This window comes from Hermetia illucens, chromosome 2, assembly GCF_905115235.1.
Source record: "Hermetia illucens chromosome 2, iHerIll2.2.curated.20191125, whole genome shotgun sequence".
In the NCBI taxonomy this organism is placed as follows: Eukaryota; Metazoa; Arthropoda; class Insecta; order Diptera; family Stratiomyidae; genus Hermetia; species Hermetia illucens.
In genome coordinates, this window is record NC_051850.1 from 33,612,844 (window position 1) to 33,634,883 (window position 22,040).

Genomic DNA, 22,040 nt, shown 5'->3' on the forward strand with positions numbered 1-22,040 from the left:
GACAACTATACTGTGCGGGGTTAGTGGGAATGGAATAGTCCAGGGTGTTAACAGAAACAGTACTTTTCTAATATAGCTAAGAAGCTCCTTAGATATACTGAACTGCAACCCAGGGACATCTGAGGATATTATCTGCGGATTATGTGGAGAGATAAGTGAGACCTCCATCAATATTCTGGAATAAAACCTGTTACCCATGCAAAGCACGAAAAGGAACTTAGGAGAAAACCTAATACTAGCCTAGACCCCTAGAAAGGGAAACCATACTAAAATTTCTGTCGGTTCCGGGGGGCTAGTCGCGATTACTATTATTATTAATGCAAGCAGGATTTGTTAGCGGAACAAATCGTAAGTCGATGTATAATGGAAGTTCAAAAAATAAATGTGAGTACAGAGAAAGTCACATAGGTCTAAAGAGTCGTAAAAGTCGGTCGTTCTTATATAATTAGGGTAAGTTAGCTATGTTTGGACTGGAAGTGAACAAAAACGTTAGAAATGTAACTTTTTTTACAGTAAAGAAATTTGAAATTAGCTTCCTTCGAAAACTGACACTGTTCAACCATGGGGGCACGTCGTACTTCCAAGTACATGTACCGCCTCTATCCAACCTTTTGCACTACGTACTATCATCATTTGGAGAAGAAAAATCGATTTCTTATGATTTCTCGATAGTATCCAAAGAAATCGACATTAAGACACCATCAGTCATCTTCACAAATCACAAGTCATCATGCTCCATGACTTCCAGTACCCCCTCAACCCTTGCGGAAAAGTCAGCATCATTATTTTCTCCCTCTTTTATTATCCATCCGATAAAGATAACTGGTTCGATTTAACACTTAACCGAGCATCATAAACAGTTTTACTGTTGTGCATACATGCTTGGAGCAATGCTATGATAATGTAACATTATATCTGAAATGTTCTGAGGGAATTGAAAAGATGGCACTTACTCGTACATAGATACACTCTACTTTTCACTTTTCGCTCTTCCAGGGTAAGTACAAATTCGTTGAATGTTTGTGCAATATTTTATTGTCTTTTGATGGGTCGGTCTCAAATCGAAATTAGATTTGAGGGAATTGCATCTTTTATCTTTACAAAATTGATGGTACTTAACAGATTGCCGAACTTAATTAAATGCGAACTCTTAACAGAAACCTAGTTCAGTCTTATGACTAGTAAATTCATAGTATAAATTCCTAGTTGATCACTTTTCTCACTAATTTAAAACGGATTCCACCGATTGGGTGCTGCCAGACCGCAAATTGCATTATGCACTGGGATGGATATTAGTCCTGCAACGGCTATGCCCAGCGAATCAGCTTGCGCCACAATGGCCATAGCATAGACTTGACGATTTCGAGGTATTTCTTTCGACATTCTGTAGAACGTATTCACATAGGCTCCGCCACCAAGCAAGCCTTCCCACAGGACCACAGCGAAAACTATCCAAATATTCGGTGTTACGTAGAAGATGGATTCGATCAAGAAATATACAACATTGATGAACTGGAATATGGACATCAGCCAGATGTTTTTCAGCTGGAATACGTTGACCGACGATCGAGATATAAATACACCAATCTGATAGTCCACTTGCAACCAACGATACTGCGAGGATTTGTCCAGGAAGATGTTCTCGTAGTTCACTAGCTCGAACTGTAATTAAAAGGAATTATGAAGATGATTTCATGATTATCAGTGATGGTAGCCTACCAAGCCTTGATTGATGAAATACTCGAAGAAGTACACCAAAGTGAGCGGCATCATATACTTCATGAGTTCCCACGTGTAATGCATTTTGTTGCGGAAGCCAACCAGCGGCCTTCGGTCATCTGTTACGCTGTTGTTACTTGTGAAAGTTGATGGCGTGTTAGAATCCTCTTCCGCTTTACTGTCGGATTCAACAGATACATCTGGTTCATGGCGAGGACTTCTCAAAATGAGCCAAAACGAAACTGCCTCGATAGCTGGGAAGAAAAGCATAATCAGCATGGTTGCCATTGGACTCACGCCTAACTGTTGCAATCCAGCATAGGAGAGAGATCCAATTATACCAGCACCACCGGTGCCAGAAGACCATGTGGATACGACATTCCTGATGAAGAAATAGATGAGGTTAATGTAAGTAAGCAGTGGTAACTGAGGTCCGTTTGGATTGTACGTACTTGCTGTATCTTGATGAATATCCTAGGAATGTTGTTTCGCCAAGACCAGAACTTATTGAAGTCAACACCACACCAAGGATTGCGACGAAATCAGCTTCAGCGAAGGCTACTAAAAGGAAACCTCCAGCTGCCAATCCAATGGCGCAGGCTACTCGAACGCTGTAAATATAATGGAAATATTAAGTATCAATTTAAAATCTTCAGGATTTAAAAGACGACGAAAGTTTTAGGGTTGTTTATATGACACATGAGGAAGAGGAATCCACGGAAGGTCGACGCATTAGCCACTACATTTTTGGCGCTGATTTACACTATATACACTGCAGGCTGAGGAAACCTGGCGGGAGGGGGGTGGAGAGCGCGGGATTTTCCTCGGCTGAGAATAGAAGTTTCAACGAAAAAGGGATAATAGGAAGGCTCGCATAATTTTTATCCCACACCAGTGTAATTTCTACCTCAGGCCTCATTTTCAGTATAATTTTCACTCTGGGCTCGGATTTGCCTTCTACATCCATGGGTCCAAGTGCTTGGGGGCAGCGCCTTTTCTCCACCCCATATGTTCATACATATGGTGGCCAAAGGGTAGTATAGGTTCCAAAGCGAAACGTGGTTTGGTACCCACGATGGACCATAAAACCTGGGAACCGCCTGCTGAACCAACACCAACAGCTCTACTACCAAGCCCTATCTCCACCTCCACGTGGTGACCTCTCAGCCTTGATGAATGTCAGAAGTGTTCGGATAGCTGAGTGGTTAGAGGGTAAGGCTAGTGGGAGTGGGATTTGTATCGTGATTTGACGTCGGGTACCAGTCGACTCAGCTGTGAATAAGTGCCTGAGTCAAATTAGGGTAATGATCTCGGGCGAGCGCAATGCTGACCACATTGCCTCCTGTAGGGTACTGTAATCCTTTAGTGTACCGTTACGGTCTTGAATGATGTGCTCTAACATACCTCATGGCCCTGATCCAATATCGATTGTTGCGCCAATAAGTATTATTATTATATTACGGTTTCAGCAAGTCTGGCGGGAGATGGTGGAGAAGAAAGGACTTTCCCCGGTTCAAGGTGGAATTTTCAACGAAAAAAGTAATAATAAGAAGCCCCGGGCTCCATTTTTCCGTGAAACTAATAATGATTTCTGGGATATTGAGGAACCTTTGGTCCTCAATTCTAAGCATTCGTGATGGCTGCCAAGTAGGTAGTCGAATGATTCCCACATCTACTTTTGATTGTTACGATGGTGCAGGGTATTTACTGAAATAAAAGAGGGTAATCGTCAACAGCGGGAAGTTTCATTTTTAGGGGCATCATTATTGATGAAAGTATTAGTGAAATATTTTGTTTGTAGCGGATGTACTGAGAAGCAAGATCATATTATTTAAAAGTTGGTCAGTATCCCGGCATTGAGCCTTCATCCTTATTGTCCTTCTTTGGGTAACGGAAGATGAAGTTCAAACACTAAGTGTACCGAAATAACGAGCCTGCACAGTAACACGGTGCGTTGGTGAAAACGAATTAACGAAGGTGCAAAGTAAGGTCAGCTTTGCAAGATTCTCGAAAAAGCTTAACTCATTTCCTTCAATATTTTCGCTCACCATTGTGTGAAGCCATACTACATATGGTTCCGTCGTATTCAATTATCAATGTACCAAATGTAATCAACGGGTTTGTTTGACAACCGTGGTATTCATTCTTTGAAATGACTGCCTCCAGTGGCAAGCATGAACGTTAAACAAGTCTAAAACCAGAACCTCCAAACTGCAGATACGAAAGGTTTTGTGTATTTCTTGTGTAAATATATTTGCTCAAATTGAACGTAGTGCATAATGTTCATTAATTTGACATGTCGGACTATTTAACTTAGTATGATATTGTCAGGCATTCCTGGAGATCCTTCTGGGATTAACGACTCTCTCTCTACATACAGATGCAAGTAACAAGATTCAGGACAACCGGGAGTATCAGTGACGCGAAGAGTTCTTATTCTTTCTAGGAGCTACCCCGAATTATTGACCCTAAAGGATAAGATGACTACGAGGTTTGGCTTCGATAAGAAGTTTTAAACACGTTAGAGTAACAGATCAAGTTGGAAGAGCGTGGCTGTGATACACAACTTAAACCAGCAACTGATTATTTGGTACATTGACGGATTTGTCACAGCAGAGGGAGCGAGCGACGGTCTCATTAGTCCAAGGAAATTTTACTTGGAACCAATGGGTAAGTACATCACCATATTCCAGGCTGAAATATACTCCACAGATAGATGTGCCTCCTTTAACCACCAAAGGAACTACAGGGGATAGAACATTGCTATTCTGACCGACAGCCAAGCGGTAGTCAAGGCAATTTGGTCCAACCAGGTGAACTCTAAACTGGTATGGGAATACCTTTAGAGACTGAATACGTTCCGCTCGCTCAATAATGTCTGGATTTTCTGGATTCCAGGAAAGAGGTAGCAACACCTCTACACGGGCCACCTTTCTGTGCAATCGGGAACGGGTTCATGTCGATGACATTAAAAAAAGAAGAGAGGGATTTATACTGGGCGAACCTACCAGGAATGGGGCAGTCCAGGATGCTTATGGGGGACACGAATCCAAGCACACCAGTAACTGTTTAAAACTCACCAAGAAGAACCCCCGAATTATAGTGGGAATACTCACTCGTCTCTCCCGACTAAACTATCACATAGGGAAGCTAAGGATATCTACGGACACTGCCTGCAGTTTCTGTGCTGAGTGTGCGGAAACCTTCATACACGTTCTGAGACACTTGTGCACTTGTGCAAAGGAGGTCGACGCACCTGGGAGAATATTTCATGCCAGATGCCAAGATGACATACTTGGAAGTAGGGAATTGCTTGACATACTATAGTTAATAGTTACACTGTAACCAGTAAAATGGCCAAGAAGTGCTTTGAGAACGCGGTGCAGCTTCCCTTAATATAATATTAATAATGATATTGAAATTTAGCAAACTTGAAGATGCTTTATATTATATTCTATACTATTGCATCTTTATGGCTCTAGGATAAACTTAAGGGGGATTTCTAGTCGATTTCCCAAAAATATAATAATATACTATTATTTATCTTATTTGAGCAGATATCGGAACGAAGGGTATTTTGAGACTTGTCCACCGCTGAAGATTTTTCGGTTGGGAAGTTTCTGCGAAAGGGTCAGGAAAAGAAGTGACCAATTTATGACCGAATCTGGAACATCATGTGCAACGATGTGCTTAACTTTCCTCGAGGAAAATACTGTGATGGGTTACGTGGACGATATAGCACTGATTGTGGCCGCAAAGCCTCTTGATGATGCTAAGTTATACTCATGCGAAGCAGTCGGTGCTATTAAGGGTTGACTAGGGAGCTCTGGTCTGCCACTTGCAGAAGAAAAAACGGAAGCGGTGCTCACCGCCTTAAAAGGAATTATACCTGTATTCAAATTGGGGATTATTGCATCACTTCCAAGCCGGCCATCAACATACGAATGTTGTTATGGTCAGGGTGGCAAGCTCGATATTGCTTTATGCAGCCTCAGTTTAGGATGGGTCATTGTGGATTTCAGTTAATAAGGGTGTGCTCTACCTTTAAGACTGCCTAATGATGTTGCGTTCGCCATCTCGGGCATGATGCTGATTGACATATTGGCAGATGAGATGACGAGCACATACAAGGCGAAGCCTATCTCTCCCTTATCGGAGACGAAGAATGACGAAAAAAAGAGATTTTTAAATAGATGGCCAGAGCGGAGACAGGCTCATGCCATGAAGGTATGGTTAGAGACACGATAAGATTAATTATAATCTTATCCAGTTTCTCACCGGACATGGAAGATATCGCTAGAACCTGTACATATTTAAACCGGATGCCTAATTCAATAGTCCAAACTGCAATGTAGTCCAAGAGGGTCCAGAGCATGCATTCCTCCACTGTCCAAGATTTATGGTAGAAGAGGAGACTCTAGGAGAGATGCTGGTATCGGAAAATCTGTGCTAGTACCTGAGGAGAATTGGAATGAGATCAACTCAATGATCAATTGCGCGCTGGCATGTCTAGGCCAATGTTTCTTGAAGATTCCCACCCTCGCAAAAAAACCCAATATCATGCAGCGCTCCACTTACAGAAGTATTACGTTGCCGAGTAACATTTATAAAATATTCTTTGCTATCTTGCTACGCAGGAAAAACTATTGAAATATGACCGTCAATTGTATCATCTCTGCGAGAATTTGGAACCCCGCTGAAATTGATAAGACTATTAGGTTGACCCTGACCAATGTGAGAGGTCATATAAAATCAGCAGGTTTACTATCGAGACCAGTCACTATCAACAACGGTTTTAGACAGAGGAATTTCACTATCATGAATCCCTTTCCCCCAGGTTGGGGATTGAGTAGGGCTGATAACCCTGCACGGAAAAAAGGGATGAAGCTGCCAAATAGGCCAATATAGGGCTGATGCAACAGCGTTGCAAGAAGTGCCTTGGACAGTGATCGGTTTCTTGGAAAAGAGCCGCTGCACCATATATTATAGTGGCCATCCAGTAAATCATGCGCTCTGAGTAGGTTTCTTAGTCAGCCAATAAATGAAACCTGCTGTTTTTGGCTTTGAAAACATACGAGGCAAATTTAGAAATATAAGCCTCGTTAACATGACACGAAATGGTTGTTCGAAATACCTAGTTTGTGCGGAAAGCGGTCCACAAATATATGTGGGTTTCTCAGCCTTGATGAATATTAGAACATATACGGGGCCAATATAGACCTGGATCACTATCTCGTTGGCATGGTGCTCCAAGCTCGAATAACAACACATCTTCACAATAACCTGAAGAACGTCATTATTAATACGGCCACAAACATACTTGGCCCCAACTGCAAAATAGTCGGACCCGTTGGTTCGACAATGAATATAAGCTAGCGACGGAACGGAAGAATGCCGCATACCGACTTCACAAAAGGAAACCTGGGAGAACCAACAGGTCTCTTACACATCTCGATGCCCATCCTGCCGAGACAAAGATGGAAATCTGATTTCTGACAGAATGGGCATATTTGAGAGAAGGGTTGAGTACTTTGATGAACTCGTGAACAACCAGAACATAGACGAGTTGTAGATCCCGTCAACTGAAGACGACGAAAAAATACTGCCACCACTAAGCATAGAAGATACAGTCCGTGCAATTCATTGGCTAAAAAATAATAAGTCGCTAGAAGGCGATGGAATTACAGCTAAATTGGTTAAATATGGAGGCGACCAAAGTGTGGAACAGCGAATCAATGTCTGATGACTGGTAAAGAGGCATTATCTGTCCCATACTTAAAAAGGGAGACATTACGCAGTGCAGCAATTACAGAGGTATCACGTTGCTATAAGATATTCTCTGCTACCTTGCTAAGTCGGATAGCATCATACGTCCGGATGTGCAGGCAAATCAGCACCAGATCAGATTTTCCCTGTGCGGCAAGCGTACAAGGTCATGAGAGAATTCGGTATTCCGACGAAATTGATATGACTGACTAGGCTGACCCTGACCAATGGCTATAACCTGGCGCTCGAACAAAGTTTACAGAAAGTGTTCTGCGCGAAACGTCTCCCCATAGGGTCAAAGCTCTTACTATACAGACAATGATCTTGTCGGTCCTCATATATTCCTCGGGGACTTGCGTTCTTAGCAAGAAAAATTGCGAACTCTAGGCTGCGTTCGTGAGAAGAATCCTCCGAAAGATTTTTGGCTCCCTACATGAGGATGGATTATATCGTAGCCTACATAACGACGAAATCTATGAGCGATACAACGACCGTCAGGTTGTGGATAAAGTCCGGCTCAATAGGTTTTGGTGGGCAGGTCACTAAATCCCTATGGATGAAGATCTAGCCCGGAAAGCCTATAAGGGCAATATCTATGGTAGAAAAAGAAGACTAGGCAGACCCTGCCTGAGATGGAGCGATGGGGTAGGCCAGGATGCCAGACAGTTTTTAGGGACATCGAATTGATGGATTCCGATGCAAAACCGGGATGTCTGGAGTTCCTTATTAATGCAGGCTTAGACTAGATACTGTTTGTGGTGCCTTTGATGATGATTATGACGTCCTAAAACTCGCTGAGAGAGCCAGTGGGTATTATCAGCGAAGTCGAGGTGTTTGAGGTAGGTCGACATTGTCTATCGGACCCCTCCAAACCCCAATAAGACCAAAGTAGCACACGAAGAGTTACTGATTACGAAAATAGAAAGTATCGGTGACAAGCCCTGGTAAATTCTTGGCTATTGCTGTGATTATAACTATGGGTTTCTCCGCTCCACTTGTATCGAACAAAACCAAAGCTTTTTGGAAATCGATAAACAGCAGGAGGAGCGCTGCGCTGGTTCAAACTTTTTACACTGTTCGACAATGATTCGATTCGTAAATATTCATCCGCTTTAGAGACGGATGCTTTTTTGGAATTTTAACGATTATCCCTTTCTTTCACCCACAGAGAGATAACTCTGCATAAATTGTAGTGTGCTGGAGGGAAAAGTTTCGGGGGGAGACCGTCAAAGAAAATATATGAAAGGATCATAAGACCTGCGCTGCGCTTTCGCCACGATAGTCTATAGCTTGTGCTACCAAATCTCTTTGGAAAGAAAGATTTATAGTAAAAGGATCACTGAAGGTTTTTTTTGTCTGAGTGTAAAGGTTAGTATGGGTGGCAAAGCTGCAGTTTAATTTCTAAAATTGGTTACAACGATTTTAGTTCGGAAGATAAGTTAATCACTTAAATTGCTCATATCAATCTAGACCGAATCCCATTGAAAGAAGTTAATCTGAGAATTACCACAAATTTGAGCGATTATTCAAGAGCTTGGACAGAAAACGAAACTAGCACATAAGATTTACACTTGATAAGACCCCAGACCAATTTGCCAATAAAAGAGCACTTATTCAGTGCTATTTTTATATTCTGTTTATATAGGCATATATTCCACAGCTATCTAGTTAGCAGAAGTCTGCCTGTCACCTTTCTGGAAGCTTTGTTTTTATTACAATTGATTAAAGTACGTAGTCAAATCTTCTTCTCGTAATCAAATTGACGGAGGCATGCTCAAGGGAGAACTCGTCGCTAGAGCAGATGGTTAAGGGAGAAGAGGAAGTGTACAACACAGTACTACTTGGACTGGTAATGATCAAGGTAGTTCCTATTTCTAAAACAATGGATAATCTAAAAAATGTATAATTTTATGAAATATACTTACTGTACCCAAAATGGTATGTATGGTGCTATAATTTTTATTACTAAGGAAGGAATTATATCCGCTAATAGAATGGTTCCAGTCGAAACAATGTTGCATTTTCGATCACTATCACCGGTTTCACTTTCTTTATGCTAAAAAGAAGGGGACATGGTTGAATTGTCAAATATTCGCTCCAGTATCTGAACAAATTACAAATCTACAAACGAAACTGCATCTATCTTACCCCTCCATTTCCCGAATCAAATTGATCAATGATATCATGGGCAGCACTTAACATCACAACGTAACCATAATTATTGCACAACCCTAGTATCCAATATGCTACAAGATCCCGCCATTGCTGTGGATCCCTCCGTTTTCGTTGTTTTTCTATGTCATTCGGAACAACTGCTTTCTCGAGATTCTGTCGGGAATGAACAAAATAAAACTAAATACTATGTAGACGTTAAAAGATACTATGAATACTGTAAGCAAACACTTTTTCCGATTAGGCACAAGGGATTAAAAGGGATTATTTTGAGCGTTTTCTTATCGATTTGATAGGCATAATAAACTTGGAATAGAAAATGAAATTCATTTAATTAAAAAAGGCAAATACCTTCTCGTCATTTGTATTATTTGTACTTGTGTCCTGGGTGGCCCCATAATTTCTGCTCGTGTCCGGCATGATCCGCTCCTGAAGATTTATTAGAATTTATTAGAAGTGGAAGCCGCTCAGGTAATATCTTTTTGGGTTCAAATGTTGATTTTAGTTAGAATTAAAGTTAACCGATTTATTTTGCAAAATTACTTGTTTCTCAGAGCTAGTAACCTTTATATTCCAAGGAATATGACACTCAAACAAACTACCAGAAGGAACTAAAACTTTCGCTAAACCTACGAAATACTTTAATATTTGTGATTGCTCAAACGTTTAATTGCACTAATAAAATAATCTAAAAATTCCACTCTACATCTCAACACCCCTATTTTGAAATCATTTCCAATGGGATAACCAGAAAGATTAGTGCTCAATACCTAGAAAACACAGTTCAGCTACATATGCCGATTACATTGTCGAAATTGACGTACAATGGGATATAATTAAATTCAATTATCCCAAGGAACAATGATAATGCTTTGACTATTTATTGCTTGACATCGAGATAAAAGACCGCTCAGGTAGTTATTCATTGAAACTTAAGGTAGACACAATCACACCGAGATAAACAAGAATATTTCCATCGATAAGGGTGAAACGCTTATTGTTGATATCAAATCTTTCATGAAGAACATGGCACAGATTAGAAATCGTCAAGTTTCTGCAGATAAAGCAAGGTGGGCACGCATTAACGAAAGTGGATCTACACACTCTCCATTGTATGCCTCCGAATTTATTAAGTTATTAATCGCGGGGGCAGCTCAAGAAGCTCAGATGCTCAGAATTGAAAGATATTGGCAACCGCATGTAAGCACCGCATATACAACTTAAATTACTGATGAGAAACACCAAGGGTTATACAACAAGTTAGATACCGGAAGTTCCGCGCTTTGGGTGTTGTAGATTTTGTATAAGAATATTTGTACGTAGCTCATAGAGTATGTAAATGCATTGAGTATGTTCGACTATTTGCTTCACAATGAGACAACCTTAGATTATTAGAACTTTGCTAATAATGAGAGGATTTCCACCAAACTTTCCAGTATCATGCTCTATTTCATTACTTTTATAAACACGTTTCTGAGAAAAGCGTGTGTGATAGATAAATAGATAGACATATACCTATGAGAAGACGGGTGAACTGCGGGGCCAGTTCGCCATTTGCTCTTGCTTGCACTTCAGCTCCCCCGGACTTCCCCAGATCCTCCCACTCTTTCTTCTCTGTTCTGCACCAAGTACGACCTACTCGTCGGGCATCTTGGGGGAGTGCAATTGTTGCCTCTCCTTGATGTATAGCCTATCCTATCCTATCCATTTGCGAGCAGATGATGTACGGGCGCCACGTCTGAGCGCCCAATAAGTTCTTCGTCTGCAATAATGTCAGGTCAGCAATTCCGATCAAATGTCGAAGACAGGGGTTGACAAAAGCTCGGAACCTTTGAGTTCATGGGCTACTTCCAACTTGATCTCTGTGTTGAGATAACAGTATTTCCAAATTTTAGAAGGCATCGAGAGTGGATCTAGTGCTGTCAATACGTCGAGCAACATCCAGTTCGATACCATCGCTGGCAGGAACGACGTTTCCTGTATATACAAATTGATTGACGCCTTCGATGCTTTACCCATTAATGCAGATAGAGAGAGTACGATGATTCGTCAGACTGAGAAGTTTGGTTTTGTTCGTGTTTATCTTCAGTCAAAAATCCAGAAACATATTGCCAAGATCGACGTAGTCGTGGTGATTGGGGCAAGATTGGATATTCTATTCAACTATTCCATATCCTCAGGACAATGCAGATCATCACCAATAACAAGTAGAAAGAATATCAGACGGACTCTGCTTTCGACCTCAAAATTCTCTGAGGTTTTTCCTCGGCGCAGCACGTGACATTTTGCGCCTCCTATCACGCTCTCATAAGAGCTAGCTTTTCCGGAGTACCCCTCCTGCGTAGAGAACGGCAGTTACATACCCTGATCACACTACTGAAAGCTTTCTCGAAATCGATGAAGAACAGGCGGAGGAAAGATTTAAACTCCATGCACTATTTCAAAATGATCCTTGGGGTGTTGATGCGGAAGCCAGTCTGCTCGCTGCCAATTAAGCTTTCGAGATGTTCTATGATGCGTTCCAGTAATATTTTCGCTATTATCTTTGTGATGGCAGGGAGTACGCAAATAGTCAAATTCAAAATAGGTGCCTTTTTTGGAATCTTAGCGATCATCCCCGCCTCCCACTCTTGGGAAAAGTCGCGAATTTTCAGCAGATTTGCAGGAACTGGAGAAGCAAGGTTGAATAACTCGTCATGTCTACCGTCTTTGCATCGTTTGGCTGAGATGATTTTTCTTCTGCTTGGAGAAATCGTCCCTATTCGCAGTGACTAGCCAAGAGATGGAACTTCACCGTATGTGGTACGGTTAAGAACCATGGTGAAGTGTTATTTCTACCTCTTCAGTTGCTGGCCATTGTGGATGAAGAGTCGACCGTTAACGCCGTTCACAGAACCATCAAAAGATTTGCGACCACATGCAAGCTCTTTCATGATGCAGGATACATTTCTGGTGTTTTGCAGCATCTGCCGCTTCCTTGATCAGGTCCAAAGCAAATTCCTTTTTGTCGCGGCGCGCACAACGAAATTTTTTCTGGGTTATCGTTTGGTATAGAAGTTTGAGTGCATCTCTAATCACATCACTAACAGCCATCAACAGAGCCTTCAACCCCTTTCGTTTATGGATCCGCTTCCAGATCGGGATGAAGCTGACAACCTGTATAGTACCCGAGAAAAGGGTATTCTTGTTGGCGGCCTAATGTTCATCGATGTTCTCTGTCGGATTACTCAGTGTAATCCCTTTCAAGGCTGATGTCAGCGCCTGTCCTGTTATGCACATCCAGGAAATAACTCCTTAAGTGCTTATCGCAAAGTGGTCGATCTGAACGTCTGTATGGTGCCGGCCAGTTGAAATTCAACTGACCAGGCAGGCTTTGTGCTCGAACAATGTGCCACCAATGACGAGGTGGTCCGCCATCATCGTCAACTTTGTGTTTCCTCATCACATGTCCGAGCAAATTGTTGTTAGAATCCAAGTTAGTATTCAGATCACCTACCACAATCACAGTGTCATGTTTATTAGGCCTCCTCTTAAGTCCTTGCTACTGTTATCGAGGATCGAGCGCACATTCCAGAAACCAATCATAGTCGGTTTACGATAGCCGAAGAACTTCGGCGGCGTAATGTCAGTCCCAATCCGAGGTGTTGTGAATCTTCGATAACAATAAAGTTTTAAAATTTGCATGTTGCTAGCCCACAAAGTTCTATCCCTTTTGGATACCTCTGTTTAAAGAGGTTAAAGAACAGCCGGGGAAATAGGATTTCCTTAGGATCGCAGGGGCAGTAGTAAATGAAAATTTGGTTATTGCCACTGCTGTTAATACGAACGTGTGCCTGAATTTGAGGCAAATATTCGTACCATTAACATGGGAGCATAGAGAAGATATTGCCGTTGTTTTGGTTGATTATTTGGACACTAGAGTAAACAGTTCAACAAAGAATAAGGAATACGTAAAATTCTACGCTCATCACCTAGGTCTGGGCAGACGGATGAAAGATCTGGAAGTAATACTGGTAATAGTTGCACCGCATATAGAGGGGGAAAATGGTGCATATCGACCATCAGAGAACTGTTGAGGTGTAACATACTGGAAGGGGGGGGGGGGGGGGGGGGTTGCCTGATAGAAATGGGCAATAGCCTGAATACGCTCTACGAATTTGTCGGGTCAAAGCACAACGCACACCGCTACATTAATGTAACGGCCCAAAACACTAAGAATTGCTTGAATTGAAAATCCCATGTACGAACTGAGGTCGAAGGTCTAATGCACTGCGGATGAAAAGATATTATGAACTTTCAAAGTCACTCCACCACGGCTGGTATTGTTACTAAAAGGATGGAACAAACTAGCACAAAGTAAAAGGCTGTAAAGACCATAAAGAGAAACAGAGAGGTGAAGTCGGATATTAGCCAACAGCTTTCAACACCAAAAACGTGCCGGAGCTACAAAGATTCAATAGCAGGGGAAGCGATTTCCAATCTGCTTCACAAATGAAATCACAGAAAATGGGAGCAAATACTTGGACATTTGCGAAGCTAAAGAAACAGGTAAGATAATCTAAGCTAGGTTCGGACGCGACAAGGGACCAAGGGTGGCTTCTTTTTATTGAGGTTATGCGGAAGGTCAAGGGGACAGCGTAGGTAATAATATCATGACAATTACAAAAACGAAAGGGCGATAGGGATAGAATGGAGGTCATGGTGAGGCAATTTATCCACGAATGTAAGGACCTCGATGAGATTGCGATGAAGGAGGACATATGGAGGGAATTAGTATAACAATTTCAGACGGAAGCATCAACGCAATAAAGAACCAACAAAAAGCATATGGGGGCATGTAAATGGCAACCAGCTTGCTAACTGTTTGGGCAAACGCGTTGCTGGAAACTGACAAAGTCAAGATCGGATCGGTCGTCTGTAGAATTCGATAGAAAATGTCTCCTGTTATCTGTTTCAGATGCCTTAAGTACAGTCATATGAATCGATACAGATGGTGTGGCGAAAGAAAAGTCACTTGGAAAGGAAAGGAAGGGGGAGCGATATTGGTGGATGCATTTTCGTCGATGGATACAGCGCAATACATGTTCATCTTTTCAAGCCAGTGGAAGAAAGAGATGCTGATACAGCTACCAAAGAGTGGCAAACCGGTTGGTGAGCTGTCGTCGTATCAACCTGTTTGTTTACTAGGCAGTGTGGAAAAGCTGTTAGACAGCCATTATATGGAATAGGATGTTCTCAATTGTAGAGGAAGCAGAAAGCATGTCCACCCAACAGTACGTTGGTGGATGCTCCCAACGCAGTGGCCAGCCTGGCAAAGGAAGCTATTGCAGGTTTATGGTGGCAGGGCGGTACCAAAACAATATTGTGCTATCATTACCTTCGATGTGAAGAATGCTTTCAACTCAACACAACGGCAGCGCATAATAAGCCGGCAGAATGTACCATTTTCAGTCCCAAGTTGAAAGAAGTTCTATGGGTTCGTGTGGGACAGAATGTGGTAGAGTCCAAGATCTTCATCAAATACCTCGATGTTATGCTGAATCCCCGATTAAAATTCAAGAAACCCTTTAGCTGTTCTAACTGTCATGATGCCCAATATTGGAGGACCCAAACTACTGAGGAGGCTGTTGCTTCCCAGAATGTGTACATCTGTTCTGTTGTACGTAGGAACAGTTTGGGCAGAGACCTTTAATGTTCAGGCGTTATGGCGGAAATTATCTGCAGGTCGAATCCCAAGAATGCTGTTAGTGGCATAAAATATAGACCTTCAAAAGCGGGCAGATGCACAAACAAAGGAAAGACAAGGAACTGGTTCGAATGATTCCATCTAGATGATTTAAAAACTAAGATTTATGAGATACCTCTAATAATTTTTTTACAGGTTCCAAAGCATGCCCCCTACGTTTTCAAATTTCGAGACACATTCTTGATTTAGCTGACTTAACTTGCAATTAACAATAATTTTATTTGATTATTTATTCTCAATCATAAACAAGCAGATACTCAATTAATAATAATTTCCCGCGGCAAAGATAACGTATCTAATCTTGCAATCGCCGGATAGTCATATTACAATACCTTTATCGTTGATTTCATGCACACGTGAATATTTTAAGCTAGCATGGCTATTAGATGTCAGCATTAAGATAAAGTCGAAAAGCATCCTTCTTTAGTTTGATGGAAAATTTTATAATTTAACTTCGGAATGCATGATAATCTTCGTAGTAGTCGCTGTAAGTTTATCACTTGTAGAGCATTGCGTGTGATGATAATTAAACTTAGGCATTAGAGAGAAAAAAATAATAATACGAAATAGGTGAGAAACCGGAAGCTCAAAGTTTCAGTTATGAAAGGTTATGTTGAATTTTTTAAGGTAAGAATGGGTGCACGATAGTTGGCTCGTAGCGTATAAATGTTAATATTCAATTCGATTGATACTGCCGTAGCATCTCTTAATGACTAGTAATTTGACGCGAAAGAGACAACTTTGATTTATGATACCTTCGTTAATAATATAATAGTATGATTTATACCAAACTTTTCAGTGTGATCTTCCATATTAAAATCTATAATCTCCTAAAAAGGAGACTGTGCGGAGGACATATGCTCCACAAAAAAGTGAAACGGAACTATCCCCATAGGCATCGTAGCAAGTTTAGGAAACTGTATACTAATGCAACGTCAAAAGCATCTCAAATAGTATCTGGAATTTAAGACTCTTGGCTATCGAAACCGGTTTATGATTGGCAACGGTATCCAGAATTGCGCGCCAGCTTGATGGAGAATTCCGGTTTACCCATTCTTTAAGGAGCGGGCGAGGATCGAGAAGAGTGCGTGTGGGACCAGAATGGCCTAAATTTCCGGCGTTCAACTGAACCTTGAATCTTGCTAAATACTGCAAGTGGGCTTTTTATATAAAAGTTTTAGTGGACGACCTTAAAGATAAAAAGTTGACGGGATTTTCGAAAATACCAAATACCAGAATCGTACGCAAGGCATCAAGGATATCAGCGGTAAACCAAACAGAGGATTTTCGCACAGTGGAACAGGAAAAGTTAACGAACTTGAGAAAAATTTTCTACGTTCATCATAAAATGTGAATACGGCCTGGTTATAGAATAGATTTTGCACTCACCTCTTTAGGAAATTGTTGAAAGAAAGCTATTCAAGGCTGCGAAAGCTGCAGCATAAAAATTGCATTTAGGCATCTTGCGACCCAGTTGTATTGTATTGAATGACCAACATCAAACTCAACTTCAAGAGGTTGGAGGAATGGTGGGTATCGATTTCAAGGTAAGCCGACTCACTGCTGGGCAAGATCTGGAGGGAGCTAAAGCACGGGTTTCAATTACGAAATACCTTTCATCAACGGAAGGGAGAGGAGGAAGGGCATTTGTTAGTTTAAAGAACTCCACGCAGACTCGATCTCTGCACTGATCGAGCTGTGCTGACTTTATTGCTCTGTGTGCATAGAGCTGTTGACCAATTCTATCCCACTTTTCACAACAAGAAAGCTGTAATATTCGTAGTCCATCATTGGGTGCCAATGCAATCAGCCGGGGAATCGTGTCTTCCCAGACTAAAAACCTTCATGCTCTTTTAGAAGTTACCATAGGCGGTTCAGCCTCCCTTCGACTTGTTTTCCTAAGAAAGTTGAACATATGCAAGGAGCTTACGGTACACCTTCTTGCTAAAGGGATTAGACCATACTTTCGCAACGTAGAACAGAATGGATCACTTCGGACTCATATGAAAGCGTCTCCTACTAGAGATAGTGCCTCCAAAGTCTATTGCGGCTTCGATTTTCATAAAAAATCTTCGAATCAAGCGTCAATCCAATTTGCTTTACCGTTGCTTTGGCTCTATAATCATCGTAGAATGTAAAGTCTGGATTTTCCTTTCAATCAACTGACTACTTGCATTGTTTCTGGCCTAAGGCTCAAATAATTAGTATCCGTCTGCTCCCATCCAATCGTATCAATGTGTCAAGTATAATTTGGGCTTATGCAATAGTGTTCGATGCAAGCAAGCAACATCATCTGTGCTTTTTTTAAGTAAGCGGAAATCTTCAAAAGACTTTGATTTGTACACCCCAGAGTGTGGGATTTTTACCCACTAAAACCACACTCGACTACCCCCTCCCCCTGTGTTCTATGGAACCATCATTAGGTATTACATCACGGGGTAGAGTTAGCTCAATAGCTAGGTCTTCTTTCTTCTATCCGCGAAGTTCCTGACTTCTTCAACTTTTTGCAGTTTATCCTGGAATGCTGCTAATATGGAGTTGATCGCATCTCAATCTTCCTGGCAAGCTACCGTTCTCTGGACAACATTTTCTGGTAAGAAGACTTCACCTAGAGTTTCTTCTAGCTTCCTGCTTTCTTCCACGAACCTAGAATGTTGATAAAATTTCTCCGCTGGGCTCTCTAGGATCGCAGTTTTGACAATTAGGTGAGGTGCCTAATTTAAACCTATACAGGTACTGAAGATATTTTCTAACATAATCTGTATAACTGACCAGGGGTGACTCTTTTGGCGTGTTTTCTATTTTCTAGTGTTACTAGAGCGACGGCTGCACATCTCAGCTCGGTGAACCGCATCCACGGCCTCCATGGCAGCATCCACTGTGGATCTCCCTGCTCTAGAAGTGAACTCCCTTCAGGATAAGTCTCCGACAGGACGGATCGTTTCGGTGAATATCCCCCTTTCCCTTGCTGAGTCTTCCTGCTGTGTCAATCATATAGAGTGGCCAGTACTTTGCTAATCAGTGTGAACCTCGACACTTTCCAGCGATAAGGAAAAATGCTCCCCTTCAGGCAGGCCATGAATGCGTCGAACAATAGGAGCAGTCCGATGGTGGAACACCAGTTTTTGTACTTCCGGCGTTGGACCGTTTGATTCTCATGGTTTCATACTTTTCATAGAATGGACTGTTCCTTTAAGTCTTTTATCCTATGCGGTTCACTCATCTGTCTTGACCTCATCAAATAGGTCCCATTATCAGTGAGATTTACTTTATCTATTGCACTGGGGAATCTCATTTTATTTGATATGTATTGTGCCATTCTGTTTCACCATTCCTCCCCGTCGTTGGAACCTTGTTCTAAATGGAGCATATTACGACATTCCTTCCGCAGTTCGGTAATTTCCACTATCTCTTAACATATAGAGATCTTGTCATGACTGGGTGCCCCGGACTATGGAATCTCTCAGGTTATTATAACTGAATTTACGACTTCGAAAGGCATGGGCTGGTGAATGTCAAGAGATAGCATCGAAAAGGTTGGGTTGCAATGCTTCATTCGAGGCGTTTAATACAAAGAAATTTCATTCTCGCCACATTTCCGGGACCCGTTTCTCCCGTGGATGGGAACACGGGGTACACCTTTGTCCCGGCATTAGAGTCACCCACAAGAAAGGTGCTGTCTATATCAAAGGTAGTGCCTTCCAGAGCATCAAATCTGCTTTGCAATTAGGGCATCATCCCATTCGGTATTGGATAGACGCCAATATCACCTACATACTAAGTCCCGACAAAGCTATCCAATCAGTCTTCAACCGAAACTTGATTTTAGGCCCCATCCCAGACTCAGAGAGCAGCAATACCTGTTAGGTCGAGGTGCCATAAAGCTGGATCTTTGCTCCGATACTAGCGCTAGATCACCATATTTGCAATGGACTATACTAGGAACTAGTGAGTACTTTGGTGTCCAAGCCCGCAGTTTGTGCAACGCTCTCAGTAGACGAGGCGCGAATCCCGTAGAGAACGCAACTCTTCTTATCGTTGGAAGCTTTCTCATGGTGATGCACCTGGTTTTACCTTCTGACAGGCTGTAGACGTATCGCTATAGTTTAAACACCTGTAAAACTTGGCTTGGACTATCCGTATTCAAATCATACATAATACCCAACCAATTCTGGTTCTACAATTGTTGAGAAGTTCTCTCCCTTATTGGTCCCAATAAGTTTTCGGCCTTGAGAATTGGCGGGGATGATGCCAATCCGCATATTGGTGGCCTTTGTGCATAGATGACCTCTTCCACCGGTTTCAGTTTATTTTCTTTTATGCCTTGGAGATTACCTGAATGAAATCTCCTCTATATGGGGTTTTCTTCTTTTGATTTTTTCTCAGTTCGCCCAGAGACTACCTACAGTCTACATGGCGTTTATGGCGCTTTCAGCGGAAAGTAAGGATGCTCCTGATTTTTGGGCTTTTTTTGTTGCTGTCCATGTCCAAGTGTAGAAGGAGATGCGATCCTGCAATTTTTCCTGCTCCATGAAATCTTTACTGACATTCTTCTAAATGGACGTTGTAGAGAGCATGAGTTTCATGCCTCGCATTTCCGGATAAGCTTTTCTTCTTTGGCTCCGGCAAGAGCAGTTCCCTGGGTTCTAATTTGGCCCATATCCAAAGTCATCTACCTAGTTTCAACGACCTCCTTGGACTTCTTCACGGAAATGGAGAATTGCAGAGTCCTGGAGTTGCCGTTCCGGAAACTCCTAGTGCAATCCGAAGTGTACCGGCTAATTGGGTTAGCTCTTCAACCAGGAACTTTCTAAAGGTTACTACAAAGGTGGTGGGGTAGGGACGGGATAAAGCCACCTAAGCAGTGGGCTGCAAACTCCGCGAGTTCCGGTCTGTGGCTTCTGCCATGCTTTTGCTAATAGCCTACCTCTGACGCAGGTTAAAAACCAAATTGGAGCAGTCTTATGGCTACAAACTTAGCTATCTAGAGCAAAATTCAGTTGAGTTTAAATTTATAATCACTTAACTATAGATGCATTATCGCATATACTTTTCTCTAGAAAATGTGCTAAATTATTCATACTTTTTTACATTCTTTGATAATTTTTGGAAATTAAGGCTTCATTTTAAATATTCTTTAATCATAATTAGGTAAAGAATAACAACAACGTGACTGGCAATGCTCAGTTTAATTGATAGCATGTAAGATTGTGGCTTTCATATTCTGAAGCCCAACTTAACCCTGAATGAATTTTTTAAAATTATTTGATTCGTAAATGCAGCTTGAAGTAATAATAATTAAAACTTGTAAGTACTTTGAGTAGTATCTCTTTTGATTATCGAATGGCTGCTTAGATAACGCGCACGTGAGAAAAACCGCGAACCCGACCCCTGTCCCAAATCTATCATAAAATGAGAAATTCTTGAGAATCGATTTAAGACCTAAGCTGCGAGCTCGTAGAATGTATCAATTTTAATTTCAGTAAAGTTAAGTAGCTTTCTATTCTGATGAATAATCATTCTAATATCTGGAAATTGCGACATTGTGAAAAAAGCGTTTACATTTGAACTTATTTTATTTCTTCACTATGCCTCGTACGGTTAGGCAGCTCTGAGGTTCCTCAGTTCTATTTCTTAGCAAGTCACCTATGCAGAATATCTCGTCGTTACGTAGATACACATATCAGTACGTTCACCTTTCGACTCTTTTTAAAGAATTGATAACATCTTAAAACATTATAATTTTTAGGGCACAAGGTTCACCACCAATCAGGCGAGATGTTCTCAGAATAATATACGCGCATTAATTGCTTCATGATTTCACCCATTGATAAACAAGCGGATTTCATCTTTCTCGGCTGACTTAGCGGCGACATACATAGTCGGGTTCTTTATGAAAAACGCGAACAAAGATTTTTTGTGCTAGTTAGAAAGTAGAATGAGAAATAAAAATAGATCTTTCTTATGTTGAAGGTGTACACGTAGAATAATTGGCTTGAATAGTATGGTAGCTAAAGGTTTAGGTGAATAGATATACATAGTATATCAGGGATGGTACTGAAGAAAGAAGGGACCTCAAAAACTTTGGTACATACATATAGTACATATACCCATGCAGTCCAGTGATTCATACTAATAATTAGATTAGAGCTGGAAAGAAATTCCCGCTTTTATCGCTTGGGATTTAAGAGGTTTACAATATATTACCCCCAACCCGCTTCTACAAAAGGAAGGAAATGAAGCATCGGGGGTTTTCCATTTAGTGGCCTTGGAAACAAAGTGCTAACAAAAGTAATGGATTATGGTCAAACAACTGAAGTAGTTCACTTGTTAGTAATTGAATACAAACAAGTTGAACTGTTATCTTGTAGATTTTAGTAATGGAGTTGCTTGCAACATTTTTTTCTTGAAGTAGGCTGATGTCACTTTTAGCGCCCAGTGTGGGACAATCCTTGTGAGTTTCAGGTGCATTGTATATGACAAGATACAATCTTAATTTACGTATGTCTATCCATTCCGTTTGTTTCTGATGTACTTTGGATTTTTCCTACCCAGCTGCCTTGGTATTGATAGTAGTTTGACGGCTGTAGACTATTTTTATCATGCCGCTTTCATTACTTGACCCTCGGACCGGATT

General features: G+C 41.4%; 1 protein-coding gene across 7 annotated transcripts in view; it reads right to left on the reverse strand.

The window, feature by feature from the left end:
* Positions 1-1,017: 1,017 nt before the first annotated feature.
* LOC119648404 (battenin) overlaps positions 1,018-22,040 on the reverse strand; it is a 28,272-nt gene continuing 7,249 nt past the window's right edge. For 4 of the 7 annotated variants that reach the window (XM_038050148.1, XM_038050151.1, XM_038050153.1 and 1 more), the window contains exons 2-7: positions 10,009-10,086; positions 9,634-9,813; positions 9,411-9,541; positions 2,172-2,330; positions 1,720-2,101; positions 1,018-1,662 (exon numbers count right to left, since the gene is read on the reverse strand). In XM_038050148.1, the coding sequence (XP_037906076.1) occupies positions 1,228-1,662; positions 1,720-2,101; positions 2,172-2,330; positions 9,411-9,541; positions 9,634-9,813; positions 10,009-10,077 (1,356 nt within the window). In that variant the 5' untranslated portion in view covers positions 10,078-10,086 and the 3' untranslated portion in view covers positions 1,018-1,227. Of the gene's footprint in view, positions 1,663-1,719; positions 2,102-2,171; positions 2,331-9,410; positions 9,542-9,633; positions 9,814-10,008; positions 10,087-10,200; positions 10,379-15,735; positions 15,769-22,040 lie in introns of those variants that run through there. The other 3 variants (XM_038050146.1, XM_038050149.1, XM_038050150.1) reach the window with 3 other exon arrangements.